Below are 20194 nucleotides of genomic sequence, written 5' to 3' on the forward strand. Positions count from 1 at the left end.
TTTCTGTTATTCTCAAACAAGCTGGCATAGCAAAAAGTGAAAATAGTAAAAGAGGCAGAACTTCCTAAAGTGTGTGCAAGAGAACATTGTTGATCAGTGATCTTCTCTTGGAGGTAGGGTCTTTCAAGGAGGATAAGTTGGTGTTGTTGTTGCTTGAATCTGGGATGTACGCATGAAAGCGCTCACCTCTTACCTTGGCAAGTCCTTGCCTCTGTGAATCTGCTGGGTTCCCAGCATCCTTGAATTTTGGAAAACTCAGCTGAGCAGAGCTAATATTGAAAAAGAGTGAGAATGTGGTTTGAAGGTTGTGGTCACATTTCAAGCTCAACGTGCTTCCCTGAAGCAGCTGGGTCACCTGCTCATCATCTGGCCACGGTTAAAGCTCAAAGTGGCCACTTCAGAGGTGAGTTTTTGTCAGCACATAACAAGCCTACCACCTCCATACCCTATCTTGCCTGTTTATTTAACTTAAAATTCTTCCCATTGATTCAGACTTGAAACACCGGATATGGTAAGTTCCCAGGCTGCTCGTGTTCCTATGTGGTGAAGTGGTGTAGAGCACAAAATAAAACTACTTTCATATGAACAATGAGATCAGCAGAATTTGGTGGATCTGCACTTCAATCTCACAACTAGCAAAAATGTTTGTAAATGTAAGTGGGGTGATGCAAATACTTTTACTTCTTTATTCACGCACAGGATGAGGATGTCACTGGCTAGACCAGCATTTATTTCTCATCCTTAAGTGTCAACAACATTGTTGTGGGTCTGAAGTCAGCTGTAGACTACACAAGGCAAAGATGATCGTTTCTTTCCCTAAAGGACATTAGTGAACCAGATGGGATCTTCTGCCCCCTCCCCCGACAGCTGAATCATGAACATCATGAGACTTTTAATTCCAGATTTTTTTCTTTAATTGAATCCATCTGCCATGGTAGGATTCAAACCCAGGGCCCCAGAACATTATCTGGGTCCCTGAATTAACAGTCCAACGATAATATCTCTGGGCCACCACCTCCACTTAGCTTTGAACATCAGCATCAAATTATAAAGAAATTCCAGCTCTAGCACTTCCCATTCCTTCGGAAATGAACTTTGTACATGAGATTTTCCAATGTGCATTGTTATAGCCTGTTTAAAATAAGAAGTTATTGTTGCCCCTAAAATAATAGTGATGCAGAAATCTAGTTTCCTGGCAGCAGTAAAACATTTCACTTTCTGGGACAAAAAGCACAATACTAAACAAACACAATATTTACTGTGATGATGCAAATTAACTCTCTATTTTGAATGGTTTATGACGACTCAGTTTGGAAAATCTAATATGCAGTACTCATGTCAAAGGGAAAGTAGGCTGTTAGACCTGCAAGATGTTTAAAATCTCATTATTCTGGATGCATTGTGAAATATGTAAATATTTCTCGAGATATGTATGGCACTGAAAAGGTTTCAACGCTTCACAACATTACTAGCTGCATCCAGAAGTGATGATTAATGTTTTCATTGAATTGCTCCAATTCTGATGATGGGGCTCTCAAACTGCTGTTAGGTAAAGAACTGCAGGTTACTGTGCAAATGACAATGAAACAATGCTTGTTTCATTACTGCAATATACTTTAGTAAGAAACTCACACGGCAGAAATTTTATCAACCAGGGGAATAAATTCTGGCCTCGCTTGCAACACTCATATCCCGAGAATGAATTAATGAAGCAGTAACAATACAGCTCACTAAACGTAAAGCAAGATCAATATAAACAGGAGCAACAATTAAAATAATGCTTTGCAGAAAATGTAGTTTGTTTTGTTAAAATGCAAGAATCAAGAACAATGTGCTCCCAATATTCTGAAATGAAATGAGTGCGATGCTTGAAAACAAAATTTTTAACAAACATTATGCTAAACAAATTTGAAGTGCATACTGTAAACAAGTAAGACTGGCATCTGAACAGAAGTGATTTTATAAATAAACAGAATGGACACGATAGGTATGTAAATTATGGCAAGTAAGATTAAAACTAAAAGCGCTACACATCTAAATGCCTAAATTGTTTTGTTACCTTGAATAATAAGTGGCGTAAGTGTTAGAACTTTCAGAAAATGTTTTCAATTGGCCTATTTTCAAATCTAATGTAATCCATTTTAGACATAGTAACAATTTATCCTTGAATATGTTCCAAAAAATACACCTATTTAACTGTAAAATCAATATTGATTATTAGTATCAAATCAAGATTCATGATGGTAGTAAATTTGAATGGGACCTCTCTCTTGCTACCAAATAAAGTAATATTAGTTACTTCAGTGGTAATAAAACATTTTAAGACTGAGCTTAAACCCCTTGCCTAGAACAATTTCTACTTCTTTACTTGGCTTACCTTTCACATCTTCATCTTCGATGGTGGTGTTGGTACTTTCTGAGGATTCCTAAGAGGAAAATAAGATAACATTTTGTGAAGACACTGCGGCTTATTTACATGCAGTCTTTGAAGAATAAACCCACACCCGATGCAAAGACTGAAGTGAAGAACATGGATGCAATAAGCATGCGATGTAGATAACTTTTTACTATTTAACGTATAGTTGCATTTATGACTTGATGATTGTTGTTCAAAACGGTTTTATAGTGATTTAAAAATTTCAACAGATGTCTGCCACAACAAACAGTATAAAACAAAAGAATGATCCTTTCTGTAAAATAAATTTTGTAACTAAGGTCAGTTTCTTAAAGATCAAAGACAATTTTCATTAAGAAACCTCATTCAAAAGGTAGCATGGCTCATTAACGTACAGCTATGATACTGCAGACTGACACAGCACTGATCAAAAATAAAAATATGGAAGCAATTTATAGATGTGAAATAGATATGAAGACCAAAAGTGACCTGGAGCAGTACAGTGAAAACGTTCAGTTGCTTATAATAGATACCACCCCATCCTGAGAGGATAGTGACATTTTCCAACCAGAATGCACCATGAAACAAAATCAGAGTCGACACATACATCATGCATTACTTTGAAAATATACACAGCTAATTACATTATTTCCTGTGCAGTTTAACATTCTCTGCTGCACAACAAACCATCCAGAGGGTGTACAAGAACCATGAAACATGCAATTACTGACAAAAGATAACTTAAAATTCTTGATGTGTGGTAGTAACAAAATGAATTTTAATACTGGAGCTTTGATGGAACTCAGTACTTGTACTAACAAATTAAACATTAACAGGCATTTAGTAGTTATTTTAAAACTGAGTAACGTTTTTAAAATCTTATGTCGAATCAGATGTAGCATAATGGTGATTACAGCCATTTGCTTGAAACATGTAATTTAATCATATTTAGTTGTCAAAGTTTCAAAATTACAATAGTTTTGCACTATTGATAGATGATAAAACATCACATAGGCAAATGATTCTTGTACTTTATACTCTAGAAAATAGGTAATTTCATGACCAGCGTACCCACAAAACTGAAGTACAATATTTGTCCTTGCATCTTTCTAAATCCATTAAAATTTTAACTGTGGGAGAAAACAACTTCAGTTCAGTAAGTAGCTCAGTTCATTACTTTGTGACTCAGTTCAAATGAATAACCATTAAATGACCTCAAGAATGCAAAAAAATAAAAATTACAAAATTTATCGAAATGACTTTGGAGTAAAAGAATGACAAGGCATTACTTTCAAGCAGAAGTTTTAAAATGCAACATGTTCCGTGGATGAAACCATTTCACACACTGTAATTGACTAGCCGGGCCCATATACTCTGAGGAAAAATGACCACAATCTTTCGACAGCCACGAAGTTATGCATGTCCTTTATCTCATGCAGCTCATAACACAGATGAAGGTGACAATACTTCATGCTTGTGCCCGTCTACACAGATTTACTAAGATGAGGTAGGTTGAATATACAAAGAATACTGGAAGCTTGCTGAATGGTCATGCATTCCCGTTCTCAAACAAAAACAGAAAACCAAGCCACCGGTGGAAGGAAGAACAAGCTAAAGAACTTTGCAAAACCTGATGCGCTGAACACACCAGCTGCATATTCTATAATCTCTTGACAGGATACTGTATGTTGCAAAACTAAAATCATCACAGCTTGGATACCTAACGTAACAAATCTTTACAAGCTCTGCAATGCTTAAACCCATGAGCAGATCTTGGAATACCTTATTTCCATCAGCTGGATTGTGGATTACAGTGGTTTGGGGCTCCTGAGCAAGATAAAAGAAAACTCTCATTGGTCAAGATTATCTTCAGTCATTAAAATGTGCAAATGCCAACTACTAGAATGGTAAGATGAGAGCAATGTCACTTACTGCCATGTGGAAAAAACAAATCATAAACACATTAAAAAAAAACCAAGAACAAGAATGGGTTTCTACTACTACCAGCAACTTGCCTAGACATCCTGCGGGAAATGACCTAATCATCTTAAGTAGCAGCATGCAATTTCTTGAACTGTCTAATATCACATTTTCTTTGCTCCCTGAAGTCAAAGATGTGTGCTGCTAAGTCTTAAGCAGCTGACATCAGTAGACAAGCTAAAAGCAACATGCAGGAAGGCAGCGATCTGCCAGTACAACATGCAAACTGTGACAGCAGGTTCAAAGACACACTAAACAACTGTGAATATGATGCTTCACATTGGATTTTCCCACATAACAGATCAAGGTATGTATCGATAATCACACACTACCTCAAAAAGCAACAGAGAAATGGAAAGTAAATAAAGAAAGAGGAATCAAGATATACCAGCGCTGGGGTAGGTATGGGTTCTTTTGGACTGGTTACTACGTTGGCTTTGTTGTTTATCTGTAGGCAAGTTAAAAATAGAAAAATATAAGCCTCCAAAGTAACGTTTCTACTATACAATCGGACTGTATGTCCATCCATTGGAAATTAATGTGGGCCATTAGCAATCTTCCTAAGATAAGACTTTGACTTCCATTGACTGCATGAAGTCATAAGAAAAAATGTATTTGGTTACACATTTGATTTGGCTGAATAAGCAGTACAAGAATTAGGAAGAATGTTACATCCAATCTGTAAGACATTACACAAACAAAAAGTAACAGCAGCACAAATATACAAAATAATCAAATATCCCAAACACATCACATATACACATGCGGTTTCAATTCAACTCTGATGTAGCTGAACTACTGTTGAAGGACAGTAAAAAAATTTATATTTACATTAGACTTCAGCTGCATTCTTTATCTCCTTCTAACCTACTGGTACTACTTAGAGTGAAGTTATGAAACAGAGAAGTGAACAGTGCCAATTTTACAATTTTTCTGGTTAATATCACCTCTTAACTGTTAAGTTTTGGGCAAAACATGATTTGCAAATATACCTATATTTTAGCATCAGAGAAGTAACATAACTTGAAGGGAAAAAGGCTTAACTCATCTTCTGACATCAGATATAGAAATCAAGAAAATGTATGGGGATGGGGCAATTGAGGACAAGTCTGTCTCTCATTTCCTTTCAAAATATTCATCATCCATCCAACAACGGCCACTCCATTCTCCACTACTTTCCGCATCAACTTATTTGCATTTGGTGACACCTTAGCAATTCTCTCGAATGCAACCAGGCCTCAGTATAGCAGATTCGAATTGAATTTATGTACATCTGCACAGAACAGAAGTGAAGTATCAATAAAGTAATTGATTTGTACAGGCACTTGTTGAAATAAACAAAATAGGTGTGTCGGAGAAAAGGAGATGTGGGAAGATATGCAAAGCTGCCATCTATGAAACTCAAAAGAAATAATAGAGATGAACTCATCACATGAAGAGAGGTTTTAAATAACTGCCTGAAGTTAATTAAGTCATGGCCTAGGCAATTTTGTGCATTGCAAAGAGGCATATTAATGTATTTGCATTAGATTTAAACAAGCATTGCTCAATTGCCAAGTAACGTTCTGAAGAGAGATAAAAATGACAGGTTCCTGTTGTATTTTGTCAGAAGAGATCTTCCACCAAATGCAACAAATTATTTTTACAAATGTTTTTACAATGCCAATTAATATTTTTGTGTCTCTAATATGTCTTCACTTTGCAACTTTGAAAAATCAGCATTAATTTTATAATTCACATTTCAGGAAAATCCTCAAAAGCAACCATCTAAAATCTGTTTCAGAGGTACGTCTTCAAGTTTGTTGATTGAATTATGTTTCAAAAGCAACATTTAATGGAAATAACTAAAATAAAGTCAAGTATTCCAGCAGTGCATTTGTGCTGTTTTTTTTAAAAAAAAGATATAGGAAAAAAGATGTGTCAAACTGGAGTTGCATAAATAGCTTAAGTTCTTGTAATAAACCAAGGCTCAATGTGTGCAGTAAATTAATTCCACGGTGTACCATAGAGACATTCTTTTGGAAAATAAAAACTCAAATCTTTACTCTTAATCCTGCTTGGATAATGAACCGCATACGCATTGAAAGCCTAGGGAAACCATATATTTACTGCACACTAGCAGAATCAGTTAGTGCACTGAAATGGATTGCCTGCATGCAGAAAATACTTCCAATATTACTGGAAGTGTTTTTTTGTAAACCTTTGAAACATTAATGAGGAAGGTTTGGAATATATTCTGTTGTTTTGAGTTCCAAGTAAATGTGCTGGATAAGTAAGACATTAACATGCTTAATTTCTCAAACTTCGCAAAATATTTCATCTCCTTAAAGCTAATCAAATTGAAAATCCATTCTCACGCTGGTAAAAAAAGAACTTCAGTATCACTACCTTATTACTTTCCTTCTTTGAATTATTCTACTTTGAGTCTCTATGGGGAGGTGAAGTCCCCCATGAAGCAATTTAACAAGAGTGCAAATTATTAAAGGATAGATTGCTTGTATTTTTAGGTCTTAATAAACTTTCAACAGTTAAGACATATTTCCAGCTGTGCAGTACATTACAAATATGGAATGCGAGAAGGACATTTGCTCAGGGCTGGACGGTAACTTTTCAGTTTGAGACGGACGATCTGGTTATCAGGGTTGACATAGCTAACAACAACAGGCAGGAATAGGAAAGAGGTTCTGATTAGGGATTGCGAGCAGTTGAGGTCTAAATTAAAAAGCAGACTCTCAAAGTTGACATCAACATAATCGTATAGGGTTAATAAAATTAGGAAGTTAAGGATGCATCTGAAAAATTGGTGCAGGAAAAATTCATATCAATTCATGGGGCATGGACAGCAGGACTGCTGAAAGTGGAATCAAAACTGTTCTGATTGCCTTCACCTAAACTGTGTTGGGGGCAATCTTCTGGTGGACTGTAGAACTAGGGTAGTCAGGAGAGTTGTATACTAAACAACAGGAGCAAGACATCACATGGGGTAAATTGTGATAAATTAAGAGGAAATGACAAGGCAAAAATTCAATATGGAAATGGGGCAATGATAGCCAGAACATGGCAGGACAAGACAATGTCAAGACTTGAGAAGATGCCAGCCAATAAGACTAGAGTTTGTTAAAAAAAGTAAAAATACATAGCTAAAGGCTTTGTACCTAAATGTGCGCATTATTTGTAACAAAATTGTTGAATTGGAAGCTCAAATAGAAATAAATATGTTGACATTATAGCCATCACAGAGGTGTGGCTGTAAGGTGACCAAGGCTAGGACCTGAATATTCAATGGTACCTGACATTTCAGAAGGAAGGGAGGGAGAAATAGGAAGCAGACTGGCTCTTATTGAAAGATGCTACTGATTCAATAGTGAGAGATTACCTTCGTTCTAAACATCCCAATGTGGAATCAACTTGAGTGAGAATAAGAAATAAAGGTAAGTCACTTTTGAGAGTAAGTTATATATATCTCCTAAAAGTGCAAAAGAGGGTGTTCAGGAACAAATAATCAGGGCTTACAAACTGGTACAGCAATTATCATAGGTGATTGACAAATCTGATTGGCAAATGTAGCAGAGACAGCAGTAACAGGCAATTTTGTCCTGGGCAGTGGGCCAAAGGTTGCAGGACTGCTCCAGTCGCACTGTCACCACATTACACCTCGCATGTGGGTGTATGGCTTGAACAGGTTGGCAGCTGCCATGGAGAGCTTAGTCCAGCACTCCCAGTGTCTGCAGGATATCTAAAACAGACCTGCAATCCATCGCTCCAGCCAGTGGCGCTCAGCACTAATATTAAGGCACAGGGCGATGGAGGTGACCTTTCTCACAGACAGACAGGGCAGTACCAGTAGGCACAGAGCTGGGGAGGAACCAAATATCGCCCCCCCCCCCGCCCAAGAAATCTTCTCTTTGGACACTCAGGGCTTGACTTTACACTTTCACTCTGTCTACCATTCTCAGTCTTATGGGAGGTCAAGTAGAGAAGGGTGCACCTGCTTCTGGACTAGACGCACTCAACACGAGTAGGCCTTCCAGGCACAAATTCCACCAGAATCGGTCTTGCACCAGGACACAGACAAAAAAACAGATTAGGAGCCTTCTAAAAGCACCTAAAATGGCACAGGGAACAATTAGTTGTAAATATATTATTGCATTTGTTCATAAATGTTCATGTTTCACCATGAGCTCTGTGAGCAAATGTCTCTCCAGCTAAATGACGCCCAAGGATATTTATTCATCTGATGCTTTCCTGTCATATTTAATTCTACAAATGAAAATGTTCTGCTGACCTTTTTAAAATGACATACAGCCTGAAGTAGCAGCTATTTGGCCATTAAATCCACTCCTCTCACAAGACACATACAGCAGATGCTGAATTACTCTTCAGAAATAAAGTTCTGCAATTACCATTCCTGAATCTAAAACAAGGTTTCTGATTGTTCATGCAGGTGAGCCAATTAGACAGGCTTATACGACTATTCAGAATGACTCCATGAAAAAAAATTTTGCAAAAAAGGGTCCCTATTTGTGATTACTTTGCTGGTTGTATACTCGTGTCTTCTGACCCAGAGGAATTTTTGTCAAATACTATGCTGGTTTAGGCAGCTTGAGTATTTCTGAAATTGTAAAGAATTAGATAGTATTCCCCTTCAGGAATGTCACAGTAATTAAAATGGCACATGAATAAATTCATTATAAATGAAGTCAAAAAGAATTTAAGGCTGAAACTGCTAAAAACATTTGCAATGCAGATTAACCCTTAGGATGTTACAGCACTATAAACCATTTAACCAACTGTGCAAAATAACTTAGCGATATTGTTCTGTGCATAGGTACACATTTCTGTTGAGGGGTCCATCCAATCTGAGACCTGGATGCATCAGACAGCTCATAAGCAAAATAAAAGTTGAGAAAAGTAAAATTCTAATCTGTTTAAGAAAAGTCAGCAAAGTGGTGAATGCTTGGGAAAGAAATAAGTATTACAATTGACTTTTCAAATATTTATCCAGTATTCTTTTGAAAGACGCTGCTGAGTTAAACTCCGTCAAACTCTTTGACGGAAATGAATGGAATGTCAACTTTGAGTTTGACCCAATAAGTTAGTCCTAACCATCAGAAGGTGACTATAGCTGATGACTGCATCTTGTATATCTACTAAGTGTTCACCGGAAACATTCTCTTTTGGGATTCTCAGTCTGCTTCCACCACCGTTTGAAGCAATGCATCGCAGATCAATGCAACTTGCTATACTGACATTTTCCCCCTAACATTATTTTTAAGGTCTTCTGCCAATTACCTTGAATAAATTATTTCTGATCAAATTAATGGGAATACAATCAAAACTGTAAACATTTTATCAAGTTTCCCCTTGATCCTTTCTGTTCTATCGAGAACGAGCCAGTTTTGTGGGAAGTCTAAAGAAACTGGAAGTCACTTGCTTCTGGAACCATTCAAGTTAGTCGCTTCTTCACCCCCTCCAAAGCTTTGACATGCGTCCAAGCAGAAGGAATTTGGTCATAGATATGGTCACAATATTCCTTTAGGATGCATCAGATATTTGTCAAAAGGAGAGACAGAATGTTAAAACTTGTGCTACTAAGGTGAGCTCCAATAAGAATAACTACAGCAGAAAAGGAGAATTTTCAATCAAATCAAAAGCCATTTAGGGCAATAACAGCATGCACAGTCCTAGGGGGCAATAAGAGTTTGCACAATGTGGAAAAAGCAAGGAAGTAAAACAAAGTGATGGCTAACTGGCAGAAGTATTGAGAATATAGAAGAAATGTAAACAGTAAAGCAAGAAATAGTCAGACTTTCATCTTGATGAAGCTTTAACAACTTATACAGTTATGGCATCAAACTGCAACATGGACATGTTTGTCAATCTATAGTCTTATGGATTCCAATAACTGGAAAAAGGCTGGGAATCAATTTTTAGATACGAGAAGATTTATTTTTCTAATTTTGTCTCAGTTTTAAAATGAAGGCTAGAATCTTTAGTATTTGTTAAAGTATTTTTAAGAAAACAGTACAACAGATTATACTACTTAAAAATAAAAAGAATAGATTAACTATAATGGAATCAAACAGATAAAATCAGGACAGGAAAGACAAGGAAAGCAGAAGTAATTAACAGTGCAAGTAATCCTTCAGTATTTCATACAGAAATGCAAAACTTTGAGGTAGATTGTTAGAGATTATAGAAAATTAAAAATGGTGGGTGTAACCCTGATGCAGAATTTCTGTTCCCATTTCCCTCTAATCCAATTTTTGCTGGCAGGGTAAAGGGCATGGAAAACAGGAGGAATTCCATACTTGCTAGAAACATGAGAACTCAGTGTTTGAACTGATTGCAAACAGATCGTCAACCAACAGAACAGGAGGCATGAATTGATGAAATAGATAGGAAATGAATGGTGGGTAGGGTCTGAATAATTGTCATGATCTGAATATTTTAGATTTTAAAAAATCTGCCACTGTCAGTGAAATTAAAAAAAAACAAAAATCTACTGGACTTCATGAGGCTGGAATAATTTTGAAACAAAGTAGTGCATGGTTATATAGCTTAATACAAACACATGGTGATATTTTTGCCAAGGGCTATCATTATAACAGCATGAATGCTCACCTGAATTTCAATCTATTTTTCTAATTAAGCTGTTCAGAGATGTGACTCCACCCCTCTGGAGCAGGTGGGACTTGAACCTGGGCCTCCCAGCCCAGTGGTAGGGACGTTGGCACTGCACCACAGGAGGGCCATAATCCGAGTTTCAAAATCTTCAGTGATCTCAGCCGACAATTACGAGTTCACAGGGTGATTGACAATTTAAACGGTCTCCTAAAGAATTAGCTGCCTTTGATGGGAGGTCAGAATATAAGTACATTTTTTTTAAAATCAGAGATTAATCACTTGAAATTTAAAACCTTGAACGTGTTTCATGAATGGGGCTCTTCTCATCAACAAATATACTGAAGTGAAATCTGTATTAGATTGCGAGAAATTTCTTTTTTTTCCATTTTCACATGCCTCCTGAGGTTTGATCATAGAGGATGCAGACTGACTAGCTACACGGGTGACATGGAGGACATGACAGACCGTGGGATTGATACTGTTTCACAGTTAAATTTCACCTACCAGTCTCTAAACTGTGGCTCTTACAAAACTCTATTCAAATTTGCTGTGTCAGGGAATTTCAAACCTGCTCACGGGATTTGGAGGTCACTGGCTCAGCACTTGGACATTTTCAAATGTCACACATGTTGGAAATAAAAGCATTGGGAGAGCTAATGGCAAAACTAAAAGTTTCCAGGTTATGTGTACAGTATATTGTGAATTAGAAAATATGCGAGCTCAGATCATGGAAACGTTTTGCTAATTATGATTGGTGAGCTGAAAACCTCAGATGGGCTTTCCAAGATTTTCTTTATTAATTTTATCAGCTCCAAATAAACACACGTCCCATATATTTAATCCACCAAACCACTGTCCCATCTTCCATCTTAGAAGGTAACCTATCGTGAATGACTTCATCATAACCACAAGGCAACCAACTTAAACTTTTGGAATGTTTATAATAGCATCAAACCAAAAGATTGTTACAGTCGGAAAAATTTGCACCTGTGATACCAGTGGCCCAAGTGTAACTGGACAAGATGGCCAGAAATAATGCTGCAGGAAGATTAACATCTATATTATCTCATTCTTCATTAACTTACAAACACTTTTTTGCTTTTAGTTTGCATAGTTTTGCTTCTCAAGTAAATTCTGGTTAAATATTCTCGGCATGTAAAGAGAAATGCACTCCAAAATGAAAATGCAAATAGTTGAGAAACTAAAGGGAATTGCTGTGTTAGCTTAAGGAAAGAAACAAGCAGAGAAATGGTTAGTAATGATACTGAAAGGCTGTGCATGCAAAACCATTACCTGCTGTGGTAGCACAGCGAAGGAAAAAGCAGCCCCTAGGAATAGTAAGATGAAGTAGTGCATTGCAATAGGGTCCAACGTTTTAAAGATTCGAATGTATTAAGTAATATATAGCCACTTTTTTTTAAAAAAAAGATCATTTTGAAGTACAATTAAATGTGGTTTTTGAGGGTCCAGCTCAGTCTGCAGTCATGTGATTTTGTCTGGTTCTTCTGCTACCAGAAAGATTGGAGATTAAGAGTGAATTTCCTTCCAATTTCTTCTCACCTTTAAAACTTGGCTAGCCCTCACTTCACATTTCCATACAACAGTCCACACGGAAAACGAACCCATGGCCTACCAGTACACTGCGCTGCATATCATACTGCAGCACACTGCGCCACAACAGAACCATTACATTTAATCATGTGGTCAAGCTCACAAAGATTGCAGGCATTTTCTGACCTCACAAGCATATAAATCCTCACACTTGATGGATATGTTGCTTTACAGAAATTTATTATGCTTCGCCTCAAACAATTGACATTGATACATGAACATTCAAAAGCTTTAGCTTGAATGTGGGGTATGATATAAATTCTAATTTTTAAATCATTTAAATGTTTCTGTTGGACTGAATCTTTCATAAATTTATGTTTTTGACATGTATACAGCCATTGTCTAATAAAATTTTAATTGATCAATTAGACCTGTTATGAAAATGTAATTTTGTGCAACTTCTTGCTGCTTTAACCAGTTTTAGGGCATTAGACATCCTGACATCACCTTCAGAATTACACTTTGCTGATTTTTAGATAAACAATGTGGTTAATTCCATAACACAAATCAAAAATCATATTCTATTTTATGATCCATAATAATAACTGCAAAGTTTAAGTGTTATAACCTTGAATTGAAGGTCACTATTCCTGAAATGGATATATTTTATATTTTGGTGCTTCATGTCCAAGTTAATATGCCCCAAAATGTACAAGCAAGTGCGAAATATGGAGTAAATATTACTGTAAGTTAACACATGAACATTGTGATTACATGATATGGCAAAGAGAACGGTCAATAAGTTTAATAATGTATTACTGTAACTTATTGGTAGAACCCAATACAGAATAGACAGCTTTGTGTGCGATTAGTTTGTAGAAATCATTACTTCAATTAAACTACAGACCTTCCCTTTCTTTAACTACAAGGGGTAAACTTTTATAACACAATTAAAAAGAATGTGGCAGGGATTTCAAAGCACCAAGTATCTCATAATTTTATTATTGGAAATGGTGTGCGAGAAAGGAACAAAAATAACGAGACACAAATATCAAGGCTGCTTTTTAAACTCTTTGTTTCATTAACTGCTTTTGCTGTAATAAAATAAATTCTCTTTTGTATTTGTGATGATTTTAACAAGTGACACATTGCTTGAATCAGATGTGCTTCGACTGTAGTATTCACAACGTAGAACAAATTCAAATAAGACAAAAGCCGAACAAAATGGCATCTTAAAATGCAATTAAAAATGAAAAATATAAAATGCACCATTTTCACAAAATAATACAAAAAATCCAAGAAAAAAACATCTGTCAGACAATAATCCTCACCATCATCTGAACACTCGAACTGGACTTCCTTTTCTGACCAATCAAAGAGAAAGAAAAAGAATGTAATTTTGACAGTTTAAAGAAAGGATTTCTTCAGAAGCTGTCTTGTGCTGCAGTTAAAATATCTGGAAACGAATAAAAATAATTCCACATATGGGAGGCAAAAAATAAAGTGCAAAAAGGCAGATTTTCTCCAAATTAGTATTGGGAAGAAAAAAAGCTGAACTAAACTTGGCAGAAACCAGAATATTTAAAAAAGGCAACATAAACAGGGTATAAAGGTTAGAATAGTTGTCAAACAATGCAAAGGCTCTATAAAAATATATACTTGAAGAGGTAAACGATACAAGATTACATATGGCACAACGGGATGACAGAGTTGGAAAGTGAAACACTAAACATTAATTTATTTTGAATTTTTGGTAAAAATTTTCTTTGAATGGGCACAAGTATACCAAAGCATAGAAATAGCTATGTAATTTCATAACTAGAAATGAAGAATGAAGCAACTGATGCTAATTATCTCAAAAAAGGTTTTGTAGCATATGACGCACTAACTAAATTAATGCACTGAGTCATAGACAAAGCATGAATTTCAGGACCTAATCTTATTAGAGCAGGTTTGGTCATCATTATACTAATGCTGGATCAGGTTGGTCTGATTGATAACAATACAATCAATGTTAAAAAAAGTCATGATGTCATTGTGACTGCTTTAAGTCATCAGGGCAGTCTGATCCACAGATTTCGACCTTTCCACTCTTCAGCCTCAACATAAAATGCACTTTTTTGTGCAAGAATGAACTCAACTTTGGTTTATCCTACTTCCTTCCAGTAAGGTTGGTTGAATACATGTTATCCTTTACAAAAAAAGGAAGGTCAATTAGTAAAGGAGTTTCAAACTTGTACCTTAGTTGTGAGCCCAATAGAACAATACAGCGCAGAACAGGCCCTTCGGCCCTCGATGTTGCGCCGACCTGTGAACTAATGGTCAGGCATTGGTTGTAAAAAGTAACGCTATGACAGAAGTTGCTTCCTATTTTCCCAAAAAAGGCTTTATCAACTGTCAGTTTCTATTTTAGGAAACAGCAGATAGGCAAAAGAAGATTTTTAACTGAAATACTACATAATTTCAAACTTGGAATTGTGATTAAATTTATCCTTCTGGTGTTGATTTTAACTTTTTTCCCCTAAAACTTAAGAAAAAAAGAGGAAATATTCATTTTAGAAAGTTTCAAATCAAGTCATTGCTTAAAAGAAATCACGGGCGTACTTTTAAGCAGGACACAGTACGAGAAACAAATGAACACAAATCCACTTTGAACACAAGGGGCTGTTTGCTGCAACTTTTCCTATACGTTTGAAGTATTAATAGTTTATTTTTCCCAGTAGAGTGGTGGAATAGTGTCCACTGATAACAGTATTATAAATAATGTGTACTTAGTTAAGCATAAACGGAATGATCAATTAGAGTAAGCTTTTGTAACAGAAGTGGTTCTCGTTCAGTTGAGAAAGAGACTAGGCCAGAGTCATGGATCTGGAGTGGTTGTGTCAAAGCAATGGGGCACAGGAATTTTGGGTACAAGTCAATCTACTTCTTTCTTCAGGCTTGCCAGAAAGCCAACTGGGTGAGAGGAGTAGAACAAGCTTCTTGCTATTTTCTATTCTGACATCAAACAGCTGAGACTGAGGGTACAACGACCCTGCTAGAAACTCCACAAACTCTGTCTTCTTGCAATCAGTGGAACATACTCTTGATCAGCCACATCAATACCATTTTGGTTTTACCAGTTTCTTTAGCAGAGCAACCAAATAATTGGTTCTCTGCACCAACTCTGCCAAACATTGCAGAATGGTGCCACTCTGCTATACTTGACTATATGGGACCTGTCCAGGGAGTGCTGAAAAGGGAACAGTAAAATGATTTCAGTTCCTAAAATTTGGCCATGATCCACCCGAAGACCAACCGCTAGCCAGAAGTCCTGCTATAGCTCACTTCTAGAGAGAAAACCTGTCTCAGTTTTGTTCAGTCCACTTTCTCTTACACTCACATTTGAAAGATTCATACAAAGATTTGCATTAGCATCAATTGTGATTTGTTGCCAATTACAAGATACAAATGATACAATGATGATGGTGGGGTGAAGGTGTAGAACAACTAGAGACAGATTAATACTACAGTGACTGAGAGCAAGAGGGTTAGTGAATGAAACATACATGTACAAGAACCAACCTACAATACACAAATTTCAACCTTTCCATTTGACCCCATGGAAGCTTACAAAACAGCATCTGATCTCTGATATCAAAATATGGAGCTGGATGAACACAGCAGGCCCAGCAGCATCTCAGGAGCACAAAAGCTAACGTTTCGGACCTAGACCCTTCATCAGAGAGGGGGATGGGGTGAGGGTTCTGGAATAAATAGGGAGAGAGGGGGAGGCGGACCGAAGATGGATAGAGGAGAAGATAGGTGGAGAGGAGAGTATAGGTGGGGAGGTAGGGAGGGGATAGGTCAGTCCAGGGAAGACGGACAGGTCAAGGAGGCGGGATGAGGTGATAGGTCGGAAATGGAGGTGCAGCTTGAGGTGGGAGGAAGGGATGGGTGAAAGGAAGAACAGGTTAGGGAAGCAGAGACAGGCTGGGCTGGTTTTGGGATGCAGTGGGGGGAGGTGATGAACTGGGCTGGTTTTGGGATGCAGTGGTGGAAGGGGAGATTTTGAAGCTTGTGAAGTCCACATTGATACCATTGGGCTGCAGGGTTCCCAAGCGGAATATGAGTGCTGTTCCTGCAACCCACGGGAGGCAGCATTGTGGCACGGCAGGAGGCCCATGATGGACATGTCGTCTAAGGAATGCGGGGTGGGGGAGTTGAAATGGTTTATGACTGGGAGGTGCAGTTGTTTGTTGCGGACCGAGCGGAGGTGTTCTGCAAAGCAATCCCCAAGCCTCTGCTTGGTTTCCCCAATGTAGACGGAACCACACCGGGTGCAATGGATACAATATACCACATTGGCAGATGTGCAGGTGAACATCTGCTTGATGTGGAAGGTCATCTTGGGGCCTGGGATAGGGGTGAGGGAGGAGGTGTGGGGGCAAGTATAGCACTTCCTGCAGTTGCAGGGGAAGGTGCCGGGTGTGGTGGGGTTGGAGGGCAGTGTGGAGCGGACAAGGGAGTCGCGGAGAGAGTGGTCTCTCCGGAAGGCAGACAAGGGTGGGGATGGAAAAATAGCTTGGGTGGTGGGGTCCGATTGTAGATGGTGGAAGTGCCGGAGGATGCTATGTTGTATCCGGAGGTTGGTGGGGTGGTATGTGAGAATGAGGGGGATCCTCTGGGGGCGGTTGTGGTGGGGGCGGGGTGTGAGGGATGTGTTGCAGGAAATGCGGGAGACGCGGTCAAGGGCGTTGTCGACCACTGCAGGGGGAAAGTTGTGGTCCTTGAAGAACGTGGACATCTGGGATGTGCGGGAGTGGAATGCCTCATCCTGGGAGCAGATGCAGCGGAGGCGCAGGAATTGGGAATAGGGGATGGAATTTTTGCAGGAGGGTGGGTGGGAGGAGGTGTATTTTAGGTAGCTGTGGGAGTCAGTGGGCTTGAAATGGACATCAGTTTTTAGCTGGTTCCCTGAGATGGAGACTGAGAGGTCCAGGAAGGTGAGGGATGTGTTGGAGATGGCCCAGGTGAACTTGAGATTCAGGTGGAAGGTGTTGGTAAAGTGGATGAACTTTTCAAGCTCCTCTGGGGAGCAAGAGGCGGTGCCGATACAGTCAATGTAACGGAGGAAGAGGTAGGGTTTGGGTCCAGTGTAGGTGCGGAAGAGGGACTGTTCCATGTAACCTACAAAGAGGCAGGCATAGCTTGGGCCCATGCGGGTACCCATGGCCACCCCCTTTGTCTTAGGAAGTGAGAGGAATCAAAAGAGAAGTTGTTGAGGGTGAGGACGAGTTCGGCTAGGCGGATGAGGGTGTCGGTGGAGGGGGATTGGTCGGGCCTGCGGGACAGGAAGAAGCGGAGGGCCTTGAGGCCATCTGCATGAGGAATACAGGTGTATAGGGACTGGACGTCCATGGTGAAAATGAGTGCTGGGGGCCAGGGAATTGGAAGTCCTGGAGGAGGTGGAGGGCGTGGGTGGTGTCACGGATATAGGTGGGGTGTCCTTGGACCAAAGGGGAGAAAATGGAGTCCAGATAGGTGGAGATGAGTTCGGTGGGGCTGGAACAGGTTGAGACAATGGGTCGACCAGGGCAGGCAGGTTTGTGGATTTTGGGAAGGAGATAGAAACAGGCCATGCGGGGTTGGGGAACAATGAGGTTGGAGGCTGTGGTGGGAGGTCCCCTGAGGTGATGAGGTCATGGATGGTGTTGGAGATGATGGTTTGGTGCTCAGGGGTGGGGTCATGATCAAGGGGGCGGTACGAGGTGGCGTCAGAGAGTTGGCATTTGGCCTCGGCAATGTAGAGGTCAGTGCGCCATACTACCACTGCGCCACCCTTGTCTGCAGGTTTGATGGTGAGGTTGGGGTTGGAGCAGAGGGCTGCCTGTTCTGCAGGGGAGAGGTTGGAGCCTCTGATCTCTCTCAGAGATAGTAGGAACAGCAGATGCCAGAGTCAGAAACATCACAGTGTGGAGGTGGAGGAACACAGCAGGCCAGGCAGCATCTCTCTCTCTCTCCCCTACCCTAATCCATGCTGTGACATTCAAGTCCTCTATCTCCTCCTAGTGTTAAGAGACAATGGAAGTCCTCCTGTGTTCTTCAGCTTACCCTCTACGTGTTCTCCTTCAGTACTGCCAGGCTACATGAACTAATCCTACTGTATCTTCATAACCCTAATATTACAGAAACATAACAGTTAATTTGTGAATATATTTATAAAATGGATACCAGCCTAGTGGTGAGTAAAATCCTTTAGGTTTTCAGTAAAACTGGACACAATGCATCAGAAGAGATTGGTTTGCAAGGTCAGAGGCAAAAATATGGTGACAGTAGCTTTTGGAGTAGATCAAAAAATTTGTTTCAATCAAAAGTTTAAAAAAATGCAGTTTTATTTACAACTACATTGAATGAAGGAAAATGCTTACTAGGGTTCCAAAAACATCAATACCTGTACCTAGAGTTACAAGTAGAAATGGGAGCAATTTCAAAGTGCAACAAAACGTAACATGCTGGCCTACTGATATTTTGGAGCTTAGTTGGAGGTGGGGATGCATACGACATATCTGAGGATTGGAACAAGTGAACTAACATCCAGACAAGCATGGGTAGATTGAAAGATTTGTCTATCTCACAAATGTGAACAAATAATATTGGGCAAAGGGAGCAAAACATTAAAAATACAGGACATAACATAGGGAAAGGGTCTGAAGATATCAATGAAATCAACATTATACAAGCAGACAATGTACTGTGAGGAAAGAAAAGACCTGAATCGCCTCATTGTTCTGATCACCAGAGTACTGAAGCAACATGCTGGCTTTGAGGCAGACACAGAGCGGTTTTCTAAAGGAGAGAATCAACAGGCTCAGAAAAGGGAGTCCTGATTAAGGTTCAAGGTTCTAAAAAACATAATAAATTAAAGCTCTAAGCTTTTTTTTGACATATGCCTAAGCCTCTGAGGTAGGGAAAATGGATCATAAATTGAGATTTACATTGAAGACAGTGGAAGTGAGTCAGCAAATGCACCAGGGATCTGATTAGTGTTTTCATGAAACATTCGAACATAACTATGTACAGAAAATAAATGACTACTCAGGAAGCATTCTATTTTTCTGTAACTTGGCAATTATTTTGTTTGACTCGATTCTATATGGATCAGATTGACTTGAACAGTGCAGAGTTCAATCCCCCTTCCCACCAGAGCGGATTCAGGATCTGCTTCCTTGTTATATCCACGGTGGAGGCTGTGATCAGAACTGCTTTAGGGGCAGAGAACTCAAGAAGAAAATATTACCCAAGGTAACATATACCAAAAAGAACTATGCACAGCATTATCTTCTACCTTACTACCAAAAAGATTACATCAACTTCCCTAAAGAAATGCTGGAAAGAAATCCATCCCTTATTCATTTCCAAAACGAGTGCAAAACTGTTGTTAAGTCTTTCAGAAAAAGCCAATTGCAGGAGCGCAAAATAAATGTTAGGCAAGCTTCACATTTATGCCAAAGGAATGAATGACTGCTGCTGCACCTTGATCAGCCATATAAATTCTAAGGCTGAATAAAGCGCCAGTCGCCAAACTGCAAGCATTGCCCCCCGATAAAGAATTATGTCTATTTCACTCAGAGATGATAAAACACCCAACCAAAACCATGC

General features: G+C 38.9%; 1 protein-coding gene across 28 annotated transcripts in view; it reads right to left on the reverse strand.

The window, feature by feature from the left end:
• The window catches only part of LOC125455090 (calcium/calmodulin-dependent protein kinase type II subunit delta), a 297229-nt gene that overhangs the window by 22951 nt on the left and 254084 nt on the right, over positions 1-20194 (reverse strand). For 7 of the 28 annotated variants that reach the window (XM_048536737.2, XM_048536704.2, XM_048536698.2 and 4 more), the window contains exons 14-16: positions 4764-4823; positions 4178-4222; positions 2378-2426 (exon numbers count right to left, since the gene is read on the reverse strand). In XM_048536737.2, coding sequence (XP_048392694.1) covers positions 2378-2426; positions 4178-4222; positions 4764-4823 — 154 coding nt within the window. Of the gene's footprint in view, positions 1-2377; positions 2427-4177; positions 4223-4763; positions 4824-13884; positions 13918-20194 lie in introns of all 28 variants that reach the window. The other 21 variants (XM_048536874.2, XM_048536844.2, XM_048536836.2 and 18 more) reach the window with 4 other exon arrangements.

This window comes from Stegostoma tigrinum, chromosome 1, assembly GCF_030684315.1.
Source record: "Stegostoma tigrinum isolate sSteTig4 chromosome 1, sSteTig4.hap1, whole genome shotgun sequence".
NCBI lineage: Eukaryota > Metazoa > Chordata > Chondrichthyes > Orectolobiformes > Stegostomatidae > Stegostoma > Stegostoma tigrinum.